The 19,263-nt window shown below is 32.9% G+C and overlaps 1 protein-coding gene across 1 annotated transcript; it reads left to right on the top strand.

Moving 5' to 3' along the window:
* Positions 1-13,870: 13,870 nt before the first annotated feature.
* Positions 13,871-17,452, top strand: LOC121127584 (uncharacterized). Its single transcript, XM_040722994.2, is given in 4 exon segments — positions 13,871-14,531; positions 14,843-15,201; positions 15,268-15,783; positions 15,786-17,452. Coding segments are annotated over 4 exon segments (2,103 nt in total). The 5' UTR covers positions 13,871-13,977; the 3' UTR covers positions 16,460-17,452.
* The last annotated feature ends 1,811 nt before the right edge of the window (positions 17,453-19,263 follow it).

The raw sequence follows: 19,263 nt of genomic DNA, 5'->3' as shown, positions 1-19,263 counted from the left end.
TGATCTAATAAAACGTCATGACAACTAAGCTGTTCTCATCCAAAACATTCTTCAATTTGTCAAGGTTACCATATTGTTTTTCTTTTTTTTTAACATGCCCAAAATACACACGATTTTCATTACTACTAATCAATTAATAATTTTCATTAAAAAAACATCAACTATCAATTGTAATTTACATGAGTGTATGATAGTTATTTATATACTAATAGTAATCTGTGTGTACAGAGTACACGACTTATATATTAGGTATATAGGTAATATAATTGAATATTCAAATCCACTTCTAAAACAATAGTGTTAAGTTTATTTTTAGAAAAAAAACGAACCTTAAGAGAAAAGCTTATGTATGTATACATACATGTAGGTACAACAGGTCAAGGAACATGTAAAACTACACGAATGATTCCCGAATACTACCTTACGTATACATATAACATCCAATAGGTCAAGGTACTTATCAATGTTAATTCCTTTTTTTATTTTTTTATTATTATATATAATTATAGATTAAGAGTTTTAGTAATCAACTTTCTTAATTATATTTTATTTTTCATTTCATAATGATTATGAACCATTCAAGACGATGAATGAATTGGAAGAAATGTGTATAATTGTGTAATTTGAGATTTAATTAATTTAACAATGTTATATTAATTAAATTGCATCTGTATATTATACTTAATGATTCTAGAATTACTTCAATTGATCAAAAATATAGATACATCAAGGATTATCTCTCTACTTACGAGTACAGAAACTTGCAGTAACATTGAATGATAACTTTGTCCTGTCCAGTGCCGAGAAAGTTTGCAGAAATCGTTGGCATCTCCATCCAGACTGCTTACAACATAAAGAAGTCCATTAAACCCAAGAAGAACCAAAAAAAAAATTCAGTAACAATATGGCTGACTTCTGGCCACCCTTCATCTTACCCTCCTCCAGTTCTGTCCTCAGTCCCATGGACTTGACAGTTAGGAGTCATGACAGCGTGGTGCACCACCAACACAAATTTCATTGCCAAGAACTAAAATCTAACTCTAATAGTTAAACTCCGAAATATTCGAGCATAGATTAATATCACTTAGTAACTATCCAGCATTGAAAGATCATTGGTGGTGGAATAGTAAAGGAAAAAGTCATTTTCAAATATGTTTGAGCAAGCAGTTAAATACTTCATTCCGATAAATAGTAATTTCGAATTTCCCTCCCCTTTTTTTTAAAGACAAATTATAACTTGTTCATTTTTGGTGAGATCGGATCATACGATAAAGCGTTTTAAAGGTGTGAGTATCTACTAAAAACGCTTTTCCGACAGGATTACGCTTGGTCAATTCAGTCGTGAATGATCCTGATTCGAGATCTCAAAAGAAGAAATTCGGCATATTTTACATTTTTACTACCTAAAAGTGAAAAACGCGTCGAAAGCGAGAAAGAAAATTTACGATTTAAATGAAGCCGATACTCTTATGCACAAGAGTCGTTTGAGAGATTTTGTTCTGCTGTAATAGAGGTGAATGATGTGCTACGCACTGGCAGGCCTATTGTCGAAAATGTCGATAAAGTAATGGACAAACAAAATAGAGATACACCGTCACGTTAGCAGTCGCAGCATCGCTCAGGAGCTGAACATCGAACATAACACCATTATGAACCATGGCATTATGGAGATGGATTCTCGTTGGCAACAAGTTATCAAACAGAACAGGACATATTTGCCTTAAATCGGATAATTATAACACTTCATATGAAGCATTGAAATAAAGCGGAAAAAAAACGAAATTACTTTTTCCCCAAACGTATATAATATTTAGTAATGTTGCTGAAATGTTATCTACTACCAATGAGAACCTTGATTTATTTAAATTATGCATGGATGTGATGAAATAGATACACCTTTTTGAAATAATTTCCTATTATACAAAAGAAATATTTCTAAAATTACATACCTTACTTAATTAATAATTGAGTGCCGTATTGAAATAGTCAAACTAACTTTAATGTTGAATTTTGAAAAATATTTTTCTTTCCATGATGTCTTTAGGGCTCATACATTTATGGCGTATAGTTGACATGGGGGGGGGATATTTCGGAGTCCACTACATTGAGAACTGATCACTGTTTCACTGATCAACAATAGCCTTTAAGATAGCCAATATATTTATTTGCAAATGCATACTATTTACATCAATATGACACACCTTTCTAAGTGGGAACTTCTGGTGCTTGAAATCTATGAACAATTGTACTCTTATTCCTCAGAACACGATTCCATTTGGAAAAAAATGTCAAAATGAATGCACAGTAAAAAAAAATGATCGAAATATATTACTGAGCTTATCCATTTTCAAAGCAGCAAAACGGTCACAAAAAGAGTTTTTTTACTTTATAAAAAGGCAGAAATATGCAATTAATATACAAAATTCATCTCTAATAGATAAAAGTTGCAATAGCCACTCCAAGACTTATAAGAAATAGAACATTAAAGCTTATTTAAAATCCTAGGGGTGGCTTATTCCCAACAGAACATGTTTCTACAAGTTTCAAGTCTCTACCTTCCTTATCCTAATAAATCATTAAAAACTTTATCCTAAATGAGTCTTTAATATTGCCCCTATATAGACAAAGGAAGCTTAATTATGAACTAATTAAATGCAAGATTTCCACTGAATTTTGCTGGATCCAAAATTCCGGAAGAGAGGCACTAAGTTGCATATTTGTAACTAAATTACTAACGATCTGCTATCATAGACATAATCTTAATTATTTATGACTGTTTAATTATACAATTAAAATATATATATTTTTTTAAAAGTTAGCCATATGGCCTCACCAACAGCAAACCAATCAAAACACGTTTTTTGAAACCCTAAAAAGACTAAAGAGAGATCATTTTACAAAAGAAAATTGAAACCTTCAGAGTAACCTTAAACACTATGCCGTAGCTAGTACCTATGTTTATTAACAGGCTATACAGTATACATACACACATATAATGAAAATTCTCAACTTCCTCATCCTGGATTTATTGCAATATTTAACACAAGATGCTCACTACTATATAGGGGCTCCATTTCCCGTAGTTTTTCCTTCTTGAAGGAATTGTCTTTGTAGATACATTACGATTAATCTTAATTTCTTCTTTTTTTTTACTGAGTGTCTGACTGAAAACTAAACATTTTGAATCTAGGATTTACACAAGTTTAATATCAGAGACTATGGTAGCTACATTAGCTAAACTGTTTGTGTTCTTACATAAGACACTATAAGGACTTTTATTAGTGTTTAGACTCGTCGTCAACTCAACAGATAAATGAATTTAAGAGAGAGGACTCCGGACGTGGTATAATTTAAAAGATTTTATTATATAGTTTCACTAAAATACACGGGCTAAATAATGCAGGAACTAAACAAAGGGAAGTGGCCCGACCCATCTGTAAAAAGGGACTAACGATGTAAAATGTATTAACTTTTTGCATAAAATGTTATAAGGATTACAAGGTTAAAACTTATATATGAAAGGATTGTCAAGTTACTACAAGGTAAACATTATACAGATGTTGACACATCTTCAAAGTAGCCTCACACAACTTGAATAATGGCATTGATGCGCCGCTGCAAGCTTTGACGGATGGAATAATGTAATTGGGGGTAATTGAGCTCAAATTCTTATAAACAAAACCTTCAGATCTTTGAGATTTGGTGCATTTGTCGAGCAGGCCCTGGCATCGAGATGTGAATAGAAGGAAAAGTCGAGCTGGTTGTCATCTGGCGAGTATGGTAGCTACATTGTTTTGAATGTTGGTCTCCAAAATGGATTGTGTAACTTTAAAACATATGTGACGGTGGTCCATCTTTTTGAAGCTTGTATCCATGCCAATACCGTCATTAATGGCCTTCTTGACGTTGAAAATAGTCTACCTGCTTGGTTAAGTCAAGTCTCGGATCTATTTTTGTTTTGTTTTCCCCGTGAAATAAAGCACCCATTTCGATTCCTTTGTCTCTTTTTGAGACTATTTTGGGTTGATTTTTTGAAGGGGGGTGTCAATACACACAGTTTCTCAGCTGATGGGAGGAATGATCAATTCGTATCTAGCATTTTTTGCATAATTTATGCAGGTTGAGTAATTGAAATTAATTTATATTTCTATATATTAAAGCATATGCAATTAGTTAGAAAACAATATAAACTTGAGCTCTCTAGCTTACGCACAAGTCCAGAAAATGCCACTTGATTCGCGAACTCCAAGCAGTCGGCTTCTCCAGGACCACCGTCTACGTCTTCAGCAAGCCCAAAAAAGCAAAACTGTACACGGAAGATTTAAAGAAAACAGCCCCGGCCAATTCCCTCTAGTCCATGAGTTTCCATATAAGATATCTCAGGATTTCCTACCAGACTGTCCAGTGAGTAATCTAAAAAGTGAATGGAAAGAGCCTTTTGAGGGTGAAGAGGCCACTTTTGACACCAGCAATGAAAGAAACCCATCTCCTCCGTTGCAAGACTCTCTTGAATGTGTCTTTTGAGTTCTGTTGAACTATTTTCTGATATTCTTGCCCCTACCCCTACAACCCTGATATCAACTCCCTCGGCTACAACTTTTGAGTGCAGGTGAGGGGAAGGCCTGCAGTGTCTGTCATCTAAACACTGAGGCCCTTAATGCAACTGTCAGCCAGCACTGGGACACCATGACAGAGGACTACATCTGCTGCAGCTGCCAACCCTTCCGCCACCCCCTGGAAGCCATCATTGCCTCTAAGGGCTGCTACATTAATGATTAAGAGAGCTCAGACGCACATCCATTTATGGTATTAATTTTGTTGAATTTCTATTATTAATTAATAAATTATATCATGTTGAAGCCTCAAATTCAATTTTATTCAGATTTTAATGGACCACTCGGTAGATACAGAAGAACATTCAATAAATAGGGAATAATTTTCACTAAGGCACCTACCTATAATATATAGAGTTAACCTAAGAACCATAGAGCAATAATGTAGGTAGGTACAAGAACGTCTAAGAATGTAATTTGAGTGTCAGGATTTTGATGGATTCCCCTTTACTTATAAGTAATATTTTTTAATAATGATGGTGAAACAACCACAGTTCTGACATGGGGGAGAGAGAACTCGTACGCAGTATTAAGAAACCTAATTATTCTATTACTCCTTGAGTTCACGATCTTTCTTCGTAACCAATTTAACATTCATTTGAGTACTGGAATAAAGAGTTGAATAAAAATATTCTTCGTCTTGGTCCAATTAGGAAAGGGTAATTTATAACCCCTGGAGATCCTTTCCCACAGAGATTCAACCATGGAATGGATCCGTGAAGGATTTTTATAGGTTATTACATTTTTCAATAGGCGTGATATTTCTCTTATGATCTGAGATGATGGTGAGGAGGACTCTTACCGTAAACTAAAATAGATCATGCAACCGAGCAAAGAAGGAAGATAGGAATCCTGATACTTAGATAACAACATTGCAAACCAAGGAGGAAGAAATAATATTCAAATGAATAACAAATCAATAAGTGGAAACAATATATGAAAAACAAAACAAAAATGAACATACGTTTTAATTCGGTCTATTAGTCATATTAATAGTAATTAATTCACATATTAGAAAAATAATGATTGGTAAAGATATCCCACATATTAATATCATAGAAATCCAATGAACCTTGAAGAAAAATCATGAAGAAATTAATGAAGCTACTATGTAAAAAAACAAAAATCTTCGGCTTAAGTATAAGCTCCTGATTCCCAACCTTTTCATAGGTGTGGAGCCCATAAACATATATATTTTTAAAAAGAAGCCACTTATTTTGACTAAATATTTGGGTCTAGGATTAAAAAAAAAAAAAAAATAGCATTTCTTTATTATCTCTTTTATGAAAAAGACATTTCTTAGTGACGACTGTTTTTATTGATGATTTGGATATTCTCGCAGAGAGCAAGGACTACAGAGAGTCCCGCTTGGGAGTCATATATAAGGAATGTTACAAACATTTTCAAACACAATATTCTCCTTTTAAATCTTACTATTTTTAATACCAAAATCATGTCTCTAGCTAATCAATATTAAGGAAATTATGCATAATTTATCTTCGGAATATCATCCATTTTTTTCCTATTTGTCTACAGTAAAATCTATGATATAATATGTTATTTGAATAAAACAATACAACTTTTCAAGATAATTGAATGAAATTTTCAGGAATTATAGAGTACAACAGTATTTTGTAAAATATATTATTTTTTACATTTAACTAATAAAAATCCAGCATTTCTATGGGGCCCCAAAACACTTCTACACTTCAGCGCAAGCATGCTGCAAGTTTTTTTTTTTTTTTGCACTGTACGTCGGCATTTTGTAGCATACCTACATATATACTTATTAGGTTTGAGACTCGGTGCGAGACAATATTTTTCCCTGGTTTAGTCATGAGTACATTTTTCTAGAGTGATCAATCTTGAGTGTTGAGTGATATTTCGTCCAAACTTCTGGTTTGAAGCCATGGAAATCCATAATATATTTTTTTTTACAAAATAATAATACAAAAATTATATCGGTATTAGATCGGTCCTGTATTCAACACTAATATTTACGTACAATGTACATTTGGACCCTACCTAATTAGGATTTATAAGCAAAAAATACCCATAGCTGATTAGCTAGTCTATTTTTCCCCATAAAATTAATTCTTGAAAACACAGCTGAAATAATCATTACAAAGAATCTCAATAAAGACAACTACTGCCACAGAATATTTTTCTTCATCATCATAGCAAAGCAGCTCATATGCCAAAATTTAGGGTTATGTAATGTAGTTATTTATTACGGTTGACTTTTAGCTTACGGTTCGGGTTTCCTGCATTGACCCCATAGTTACAACAAATATTTGTTCATTTTTCATATAACAATTAAGATTATTATTCGGCAACGTAGCTCAGTGGACAACACGCTCGGGAGAAGTTATTATCTTAAATCCAATGTACCTGGGTAAGATTCACGGTCACTCATAGAGAGAAAAAAATACACATCATATATATGAACTTCAAAAACAATTACCAGGTCAGATTGAGCAATTGTAAAATGTACCCAATGTTTACTTATACTACATCAGTGGACCTCCATCTAACCAATTAAAGGACCATTTAAAAAAATATTATAACGTAGTTAAAATAATCTTCACAGAAAATCCCACCCGCCACTGAATAATTTTCTTCATCCTCATAGGAAAACAATTCATTTGCCAGTATTTAGTTATATACCAAAAATGTTAATCCATGTTGTTCATAAAACAAAGGCGTTGTATTTCATTGATGATCCTTCTGGCCATGTTTGGGATTTTTAGAGTGTATTATCATATCGCAAGAACAATAAAGGCGAAAGATTTCAACCTTCCTTTCACCAGGAACGCCTCTTCCTCCCTAAAAAAAGAAAAAGAAGAAAACCGTCTACCCTATCAAGGAGTGCCTGAATAAGAATGAGGATCTCAGAGAAACCTCTGTGAGTGGTCATTCATAAAAATGGAATACTGAAGCTGTAGGCAAACCTTTAAAGTGCAGCCGGATCTCTCTATGAAGGAAATGACCATGAAGGTCAACGTCTCTAGGTCAACCGTGTCAATGAGGCTAGTAGTGTCCTTCTACGAGCCCAAAAAGTACAATTCCCAACAGCTGAGACAGTGAAAAGGTGATTCATCAGTTCAGTTCGAGTTTTTGGGGGGAACTCTTGGCCTCCCTGATCAACAGATGAATTATAATATCTGGTGGTCATATTCAAGATTAAATATCCTTAATATCGTTATTATAAATTGTATTAATTAATTGTTTTTGATATTAAAGGTTTACAGAATCATACATCATTGTTCCTTTTAGTTGCGAAATTTTTGCATGGAGAGAGAGGGAGAGATTCATATAATCGGCCAAAGATTGGTGATTACAAATTATTATCTAACTACGTATAACGATATTATTTTATCAGCTTGGCGATATGTCAGTCTTGTCCTAACGCATAATTTTTCCAGAAGTGGGTTGTCAAACTCTTATAGTTTTGTCGTGGAGAGCAAAAAGAAAAAAAAACACATTTAGTGATCCCAATAGACATAAAAGCTTCAGATATCAGGGCCTACCCAAAGTCGATATATTTTTAAATGTAATATTGTACATTTACTTGCCTTGAAGACCCATAAAAATGGGCTGTAGTATATTGACTATTAGGAGATGTGGGTCTCATACGAGACCATTTGAGAGTCCCTGTCCTTATACAGCTATATTGCCAAATTTAAACCATTAGTATTAAGGGTATATCCATCCCAAAATTTTATAGGCCGTCCAATTTTGTCCTAAATAGATGGACCAATCTTTGCAAAATACCATTATAATTCATATACCAATATCAGGCAATGCCCCCATCGTCAATCCATTTGGTCTATATTAAAAATATATGCATGTAAGTACTGTATATAAAAATAATAAATACTTTTGGTAGGCAAGAATGACCAAAAATTAAAGAACATATCAAATTAAAATTAATTTTTTGACAAACAAATAAGAAAATAAGCGACATACAAATTATTTTACGCAACATTCTATTAAAAATTTCAAATTTTTAACAAACTCCCTCCCCCCTAAAGAAAAAATCCTAGTCACTGCGGCGACTTAAATAATTAGCCTTAATGAAGAATAATGACAGACTGTTATCAATCATGAAATAAATTTAAAGATTTATTGAACAAATTCAATTGGTAAATTGAAGTCATATTAGCAATGCCCTTGTGAAGGGCTCTTTAACAATTGGAACACTTTTAGGGACCAATAAGAGGGAACTGACTGGACTGGACCAATATTGAAGGACCAATTTCACCCTTTTCAATTTAAAAGGGGGAATAGGAAGCACTTGCCCAAGGCCCTGCTCTTGATTCGGGGTCCCACGCTCGATATAATTTTTTATTAAATTTAAGTAAATACATTGAGAATATATTTTTTAAATGAAGGCCATATATATATTTTTTTTTAAATGTTCCTTTATTGTTACAATGGAGTTGCACTGATTAAGTATAGGAAAACATTATAGTATTGCATTTACTCCATCTGCCCTAGGAATTGTCTTTCAAGTATATCTCCTTCTCTAGGAACGATCGAGTATGGAAACAAGGGGTCCTTGTAAGGAACCTACATACATTGAGTACGATATAATAGTTTATACAGAGTGCGTTGTCCATTCAGCTACGTTGCTCTATTACATATTTTATTCTGTATTTTCATTGACTTCATACATTACATTATAATTGAAGGATACACCATTTTAGGGTCTCAAAGATTATATTTTTACTACGTCAAATGGGCAAATTTCCAATAAATCTTGATAAAACTCCATCAAATGGCTTTATGATTAAAAAAAGACTTCACACTTGCATTGAATACTACTTGATACCATTGATCAAACGTGATATTTCAATTAATCAAAGTAATATGTACTGAGAATCCCTACAAATGGCTAGATTTGTACCATTGTATTTTTTGAATGGACTAGGGGGGAGAAAAGTAGGGTAGTTGGAGACAAATATCTTATTCTTTCTATAATAATAGTTCATTTTTAGCTACAATATGGAATGAATATTGTATAACGATGAAATAAAATATTTTTAATACATTTTAGGTAAGATATGAAATAAAACTGGGCAATAATGGATACAATTTAGATAGGGAGCAAGTCCTTCTATTTGTTGATGTGACGTCAACTGAAAATCCTATGTTTCCTTTTACATTTTTAAAAAAGTAAATAAAAATTTACAGGAATATTTTGATGGGAGCCCGCCTTTTATTTTCTAAAAAAGTGAACTTTAAAATTAATAATCAATTTCTAAAACAAGAATAGACAGAAAAAGGTGACTGCAGATGTATCTTTGCCCCGGGGTAATATATAGCCTAGCATTCTTTTCTTCAAGGGTAAGCACATCAAGAAATAAACTTATTATTGTCATGCATGCATTAATTAGAAATCATTATTACAAGTGCATCAACCCTTCATTCAAGTGTATTTATAAAATATAAATATATAAAATAACTAAACATTCAAGGATTAATTTCATTATTACAAATCATATTATTGTAAAAAATCAAATTGATACTCGGTATATTGTATATGTAATGTCTATATAATAAATAAAATTAGTATTATTATCGTACAAAATAAAATTTCACGCTAAATTTAGTAGCACAATAATATATAATATATAACCTGCAGTTATGTGAATAATTATTATTTGCCTTTATATACGTTATATCACATATATGAGTACATATGTGCCGATTCAACACAAAAACATTCTTGAACAAAAATCAGAATATGTTGGGGGAAAATCGTAATTTCGTTTTTTTTATTCAATGCTTTATATAAATTGTTACAATCATCCGATTTAAGTCAGGTATGCTCCGTTCTGTTTGATAACTCGTTGCCAATGAGAATCCAACTTGATAATGCACTTTTCATAGAACTCCTTTTCCCTATTGGCAAAAAACTCTGACAACCAATTTTCATAGACTAGAACAGGTGATTTGCTGCTAGGAAAGGACTGAAGGGTAGATGCATAAGAACTTTCGGAGCTTCTGGTGCGTCATCAAAGAAGTGTACGGCCTGACGTGTTCTTGATAAAACACGATTCCTCTCATATTCTCTTATTATTTTTGTATCCAGCCTTCTGCAAATGCTTCAAAACGGTTTTATGATCAATTTTCAACTTCTGGTCAATAACTATTTACTTAATCAAATAATCATTCATGTTCATAAAATATGTTGTTGATAAATTCTGCATCTTTTTCTACTTTTTCTCAATAAAAAGCTATTTAAAGAAAAACAAAAAAATGGTAAAAAAGAATCACTGGATATTAAAATATACAAGTTCCGTGTATGGACATTGGACAATGTGGGGCGCCATTTACCGAGTGGTCCATTAAAATCTGAATAATTTGAATTTTAAATTTCAACAAGATATAATTGATTAATTAACAATAGAATTTCAACATAATTAATACTATAAATAGATGTGTGTAATCATTAATGTAGTCTCTCTGAGCAGCAGTAGAAGGGCTGTCACCTGCTGTGGATGTAGTCCGGTGTCATGGCGTCCCAGTGCTGGCTGAAAGTGGCTTTGAGGGCCTCAGTGTTTGGATGACAGACACTGCAGGCCTTCCACTCGACACATACCTTTTGGGTGTATGTCGAGGGAGTTGGCATCAGGTCTTTAGGGGGAAGGGCAAAAGTGTCAAAAAAGAGTTCAAAAGATATAACTAAGGACTGATACAACACTAGACTGGACTAGTCTATCGTTTATGAAAATAAATACAATTTTTAGAAAAATAATTCTAGGTTGCTTTTGTGTTGACAAGCTAAATGTATAATATGTATAATTAATAATTCATGAGGATGATACTGTGTGTGGTTAGTGATATCATTGCGTAATCCATTTTCTCTAACAAACACTACACAGACGATAATAATTAGTGTGGGTGGGTGAGATTTGAGCGTAGCTTGAGAGTCATCCCTTATTACTATTTCAAACGAGTGAGTGACGAACAGACTCACTGAGTCACGACTCACAATATACAACGTAAAAAGCTGAAGCCAAAAAAAAAAAAAAAAGGAATTTTTTGTTTCCTACTGGACAATTTTTTGGTGAGGAGAAATTTTTTTCATTAAAATAGGGGTAAAAACATTTTTGGCAAAATTTTTTTCCAAAATAATTAATTTTTTATAAACAGCTGCAGATTTTTAAAAAAAAATTCAAAAAAAATAAATTATTTTTTTGTGAAAAGCTGTAGATTTTGACATTTAAAAAAAAAAAAATATTTGAAATTTCATTCTTGAAATTTTTTCAAAAAAATTAATGTAAAATTTTATTCTTGAAATTTTTTTTCAAAATAAATGTACATTTTAGAGAAATTTTTTTTAAATAGCTATAGATTCTATAAGTTTTTCAAAAAAAAAATATTTGAAATCAAATTTTTGAATTTTTTTTTCAAAAAATTCAATTTTTAGTGAGTAACTGTGGATTTTTCCAAAAATGGGATATTTAAAATATAATTTTTGTTATTTTTTTTAAATAGCAATGGATTTTTGAATTTTTTATCAAAAAATATTAAATTGATGGATAAAAAAACCTCTCCCCCAAAAAAAAAAAAATATATATTTATAATATTTCATATATAATTCTGCGAACGCCCCTGATACAACAAAAACTTGCATTCGTCCTCCTGTGGATTTATGAGTCTTTTTTAACAATTATTTTTTTTTTTCTTTTTGAATGTGCGTGTACAATTTATTATTTAACTGTTATTAAGTTGGTTGTAGCTTTTTATTATTATCTGCAAGGGGTTTCTTATCAAGATTTTGTAGGTATTTGTAGGTACTACATAACTTTTTACATAAAACAATATTAAATTAATTGTTTTGTTCGTGGTATTTATTTGTATATACCAAGATTGAATCAAGTATCAAAGGTAGTAGTAATATTAATTGCACACATAATTAAATGTTAGTATGGGGTGGGTTGGGGGCCGGGGGGTTGTAGCCTTCCCTTCAAAACGATAAAGACCTAAAAAAACCTCATTATTCGGGCCAATTCTGCAGCAGACCAAAAGATTTAATATTTGAAATTTGTTTTCACTAAAAATTTAATTTTTAGTGAAAAGCTTTGGATTCTTGAAATTAAATTAAATTTTTTGTCAATAAGGATTTAAATTTTTTTTTTTTTTAAGAACATAAATATTTGAAATTTCTTTTTGAATTTTATTTCCAAAAAATTAAATTTTTTGTCATTGCTTAGGGATATTTTAATTTTTTTCGGAAAAATTTAATATTTGAAAATTAATTTTAGAAATTGTTAGTGATTAGCTGTGGATTTTTGAAATTTTTTTCGGAAAAATTTAAATTTTTTCTGAATAGAGGATTTTGATATTTACATTGAAAAAAAAGTATTTGAATTTTTTTTTCCAGAAAATTTAATTTTTCTCTCAGTGTTTATGAATTTTTGAAATTTTATCGATTTATCGATTAAAACTATCGATTTTTAATTTTTTTCAAAAAATTTAATATTTGAAATTAAATTTTTGAATTTTTTTTTCACAAAATTAATTACTAGTGAATATCTGTAGACTTTTGAGTTTTTTTCTAAAAAAATGTGAATTTTGAAATATTTTTCAAAAGTAAAATTAATATTTGAAATTTTTTTCCACAAAAATTGAATTTTTTGTCAGTGTTTATGGATTTTTAAAAAAAAAATCAGAATCAATATTTGATTTTTTTATATCCATAAAATTAAATTTGTTAGATATTTTTTTCAATTTTTTTTATTTTTTGGGAATAGCTACGGATTTTTGGATTTAAAAAAAAAATCCAAAAACCAAGCCCCGCAAATTTTATTCTGCGGACGCCCCTGAGTGGTTATTTTAAATGGTTGTTTGTGTTTTTTTGACAGGATGATATTTGCTGAAGGAAGAAGACGTTTTTACTTTTCTCCACCAACAGCAATAATAATAATTATCAACATTATTATTCCTTTCTCTTTTATTTAAGAGGTTTTTTTTTTTTCGTCCTTCGTACGAATGTATGTATGGAGAAGTAGGTAAGATTAGCTACAGAGAATTGGTTCTAGTCCTATGTACAAACAGACATACATACATATATAAATGAGTGGTCAATGAGATGACACCCTGTACCATCATCATAAATGGCAGAAGAGAATGTGGTATCGGCGTGTATTCATTCCACGTTTCTAGATTGTACCTTGCTCCAGGTAAAAAGGAGAGATGGTTCGGTCATATACTCACGCACACACACACACATAGGTGGTTGTGATGGATAATAAAGAAAAAAAATAAGAATATCTCTGGCAAGTCCGACCAAATAAGGCGGGCCTCAGTTAGTATTATTCAAAGTGCCGAAGTGATATGATATGAAGTGGATATGAGACCAAATCATCACCGAGTAATGAGTACTCCCCCTCCTCCTCCTGGTTCATCTTCCCAACGGCGGAGACGGGTCTACAGTGATGAAGAGGAGGACTCTCCGACACCGATTTGTAGGTGCCGAGTTCTGTATTTGGGTTCATCAGTCCCATGTGTTACAAAAGATGGCCTTCAAGGAATTCAAGAGCCTCTCAAGGAGTTGTATCCCGATGATGAAGAGAATCAGACGACGAAAGGGATCGACTCCTGGCTTAGTGTTTGGAGTAATGGATTCCTTCTGGAAAATATAGACGAAAATCGTAAAAAAGTGACACGATTTTTCCCCATCGAAAGCCTTCACTATTGTGCAGCAGTTCGATATGTCCTTGTGCCAGGCAGTGGGGATGAGTCCAAGGCACGGTTTTTACCCCTGGACTCACCTTTTGCCAAAAATCCTTATAATAATCATCCTCCACTCTTTGCTGCCATTTTGAGGCGAACGAGTGGCATCAAAGTCCTCGAATGTCATGTTTTTATCTGTAAAAAAGAAACGGCTGCTAATGCCTTAGTCAGGTAGGTAAACGGTCAGTTCGTTATACATATGAAATAATTTATTATTATGAAATATCTACCTGTCTCCCACCTCCTTAAGTAGAAGAAAAAACAGACATACCACATATCCATCTATCTACGTACAAACTACACACATACTTTTTCCTTCATTTTCTCTCTCTCTCTCTCTCCTTTTCCTTTTTTCCTGACCCATTAAATTCCCACGGGGTGTGTTCTTCTGACCTGAATCCACACCACATACATACATATAAATAATTGCCTAAAGCTCTGACTCTACTTACATATAAAAATACAATCCTTCATTTTTTCAGATGTTCCTTCCACTCCTATGCAGACTCAACCTATGCCAAAAACTTGGAAAATGGTGCAAGTCTCTATGGAACCCTGGGCAATGGCCCACCTCTCATGTCTTCCCCCAATCACATGTCAGCCAATGGGGATCCGCATAGAGAGTATCAACAATCCGCGATTGAGGTATCCGAAGATTCCATTAATTCCATCGAAAAGGTGGAAGAGTGGAAAGTCATTTCAAACGGTGGAAACGGTGGCTCTAATCATCACCATCCACACCACTATCACCACCATCAACAGCAGCAATTACAACAACAGCACCACCCTCGGCAGTCCTCCTCTTCACCCAACCCCAAAAAGAGCCCAATGAATCAAAATGGTAGGTTAATTAATCGATCATTAAACTCTTCTGACTTTATGTATACTGTATACTTTTGATTTGCAGGTAAACACGGGAATCCAGATGAAATCTCCGTTTATAATGGGGATGACAATCACAAGGTTTGGGCGGGAAAAACTCCTCCTCCGGGTGATAATTCCGGAGAAATATACGATTATGGAAGTACTATGCGAAGTTATCGCTCAACGGCCTCGACTGGAGTCTCTCGGAAACCCAGACAAATGGTCATGCCCTCGAGTCCACCACCTCCTCCTATTCGTGAAGAAGAGAGTTCCTCCAAGGACGTTGTAGATGGAACCACCATGAAGAAGGATAAAAAGAAAAAGAAACAACAGAACCATCGAAGTAAAAGTCGAGAAAATACGCTCAAACGACCTACCGATAGTCAATCCGTCATTCTAAATGGAGGTGGAAGATCCACTCTCAACGGCCATTCTCGGAAAATTAGCTCAACAGGAAGTCTCGTCGGAATGAGACACTTCCATCCCCCACCCCCACCTCCCCCGCCACCACCGCATCATCACCATCATCATGGTGGTCAAGGCCCCCGCCTCCTCCTATGCTCATGACGCTTCGAGCCCCAGGCAAGAAAGCGGGAACTTTTAGCTCAAGATCCAAGTCTCGACCCCCATTTGTCATGTACGGTGGCCCACCCCCTCCACCACATATGATGCTTCCTCCTCATCCACACATGATGCCTCCACGACACGTCCTAGAAGAACCAATTTACATGCCTCATAATGCTAGACCCCTCAGTCCTGTCGCAAGCTATCAACCCGGGCATTTCCCACATGAGGCCTACTACAATCAGCAACAGTATGCTACAATCGATAAAGCACAAAAGCATCGTGGTAAAACGCGGAAAGCTCATCAAGAAGATGAGGCATCTGAATTCGGCCTCTCTGGAATTCATCGCAAGGGACAACACATCAATGAGCGAGCTTTCTCTCACTCAATTCGCAATGAACATCGCTCTAGATCCTATGGATCACTCGCCAACATGAGCATACAAGATCACGAAAAGGAAATGATGCGGCAAATGGTTTCGGGTATGAAACTTAATGGAGATAATATCGAGCGGAGTGAAGTTCCTCCTGGAATCTATCAACGCGGAGGGATAGGGGACTATCCCCCACAACCCCTTCTTCCACACCATCCACACCATCATCAATATCCTCCTCACCCACCCCATGAACTCGTAGGAGGGCCAAAAGGCAAAAACAAAAAGAAACGCTAAAGGATTTCCTACATCATTAATTCTTATTATTTAAACACATTCGTTTCGTTTCATTTTTTTTTTTTTTAAATTAATAATTATTATTTATCCTTTATTCTTATTATAAGTATATTCATTATATTATATTAATTGCTCCTCTTTTCATAATTTTATAATAATATATTATTATCTGTATGTACCCACACACGAAAAACAGTTGACAGACATACACCCTACTATGGTTTCTACATAACTTGATATTACTACATACAAACATAGAAAAACATACAACAGTTGAATCACATATACAAAAATGAAAATTATTATTTAATTCTTTAGGTAACATTAATTTTTTATACAGAAAAAAAAAAATTATATTTTATACTCTTAAATAACTGTTGAGTTGAATTTAACGAAAAGTATTTGTTATTACTTCTATATTATATAATTATTATTATGTCTATTAAAATATTATCATCATTTGTACAAATAAAAAAGAAAAGTTATTTCCCCTCTGAAATGGGACAGCATACGGTAGTGGTCCTCGTTTAGGTAATATGTACAAGGCATAGTTATACATATTACATCTAGCCCAAACAGGTTTATTCCCTGAGACAACATGAAGGATGGGAAGGGAAACTCGGGGAAAAATTCATTCATATTTTACTTACTAACTAACCCATCTTCATGGAAAATTAAATGTATAAATTAAAACCCCCTCCAACACTCCTTTAAAATGGCCAAACCCAAATATTTTTTTACTTTTTATTTTTTTTGTCATATTATTATTCATAATATTAAATTTTCTCAGGAATTTGCATGAATGATGCTGCTTTTTGGTTAATTCTGAGGGCACTCCATCCAACACCACCACCACCACCACCTTAAGTGGGTACGTTCAAAATGGCGACTCTATTCCTGAAGAACAACAATATAATAGTGATTTTAAAAACAGGTTGACAAATAATAATATGTTTTTTTAAAAGTTGTAAAATAAAAATGATTCGACAGTAATTTATTCTTTTAGGTCTTTGGGTATGTAGACTCTAGATGTTATTTAAAAAAGTTTGGGTTATTCATCGCATGTATGTAGGTACATAAAGAGGCTTTTTACACATTCATTCTATTATTGTATACAAAAATGTATTTATGGGGTTATTTCTTAAGGAGGGTAGAGACGTGATTACCTTGAAATTCCTGTCAATTTCCGCAAATATGTACTCATTTTTTGAAAGTACGTACGTTCTCCTGTTGATGATGGTGGTACGTTATTTAGTATTAATGGCAAGGAGAAAGAAGGGTCCTTTACTAAATGAAGCTTGCGTCTATGCATCATATTACATTTTGAGGCATCTATATATTTATGGAGAATGATGCGCCTTAATCAAATCAAAGATTGGGAGTGATTCACGTAATATAATATATTAGGTTGAGTAAAAAGTTCTGAGTGTTTTTTGCTAAATGTCTTAAGTGAGCTATATACCTTAATATATTAATACATTGCATTCAAAAAAGCTGTTTATGGACCCATACAATATTGAATATAACTGCAACGCGGTGATTCCAACGATTCCGTTCTCGTAATATGTACAAGAAATAACCATAAAATGAGATGAATATTTTTAAATTATGAGGATAACACATTAATTGAATATTATATAATATATTCCGATTTCTTGCCCGGCCATTTCTTATTTTCATATCTTGTCCAAGGCGTCCTAATACATTTTTATAAACTCATGAAATGTTTGTCAATTATAAGTTTATTTGTACCATTATCAAATTGATTTAAAATAAAAGTTAGTTTTTTAAATAAAGTATGAGCAAAACTGCCAAAAAGTTTTTTTTTTAAATTCAACAAACCAAGATAGTTACGAAAAATAATGTTTTATTGCAAAAAATTTAATTTTTTAAATTTTTTTCCCCAAAAAAAGTTAATTTATTGTGAACAGCTGTGAATTTTTAAATTTAATTTTTTGAGATCTTTTATAAACAGCTGTAGATTTTATAAATTTTTTGAGAATAGCTATGGATTTGTCAATTTTTTTCAACAAAATTTAATTTTTTGTGCACAGCTATATATTTTTCATTTTTTTTTTCTAAAAGTTGAATTTTTTTGTGAATAACTGTGGATTGTTAAACAAACAAATTTTCAACAAAATGTAATTTTTTGTATGTATCGACATTTTGAGGGAGATTCAATGAACAAGAGTTTCACCCAGAACCTTGCAAAGAATACATAATATATCATTTAGAGTTCAAATGTCCAAAGTTATATTACTTGTTAATGCATTATAACTTTAATTTTAATCGATCGATCAAAATGAAATTACAATATCATGTTTGCGTGAGCAGAGCCTGTAGCAAATCAAAATATAATTGCAATTTTCTTTCTATTTTAACTTTTTTTTGTTTTTTTAATATGTGTTTTAATTTTTTTACATTGAAAATAATTTCGAATCGTTGTTTATTTTTTATAAAATAACTTTGTAGAAGCCTCAATTTTGTACGTTCAAGTACTGAGTGTTCCATTAAAATCTGAACACACTGAATTTTCAACTTTAACAAAATATAATTTTAAGAAAAATAATACTATAAACAGATGTGTGTCTGGGGTCCATTAATTACTAATGTAGCCTAACCTAGGCAGAAATGATGGTTTCTGGGTGATGGAATCCCTGGCACCCACTACGGATGTAGTCCACTACCATGGCATCCCATTGCTGGATGACAGTGCCATTGAGGACCTCGGTGTTTGGATGAGGGGCAATTCAGGCCTTCCCCATGAACTGCACTCAAAAGGTGTAGTCAAAGGGGTTGGTATC

Source organism: Lepeophtheirus salmonis, chromosome 13 (genome assembly GCF_016086655.4).
Source record: "Lepeophtheirus salmonis chromosome 13, UVic_Lsal_1.4, whole genome shotgun sequence".
NCBI lineage: Eukaryota > Metazoa > Arthropoda > Copepoda > Siphonostomatoida > Caligidae > Lepeophtheirus > Lepeophtheirus salmonis.
Note: the sequence above shows the minus strand (reverse complement) of the source record. Positions and strands in the feature narration are given on the sequence as shown.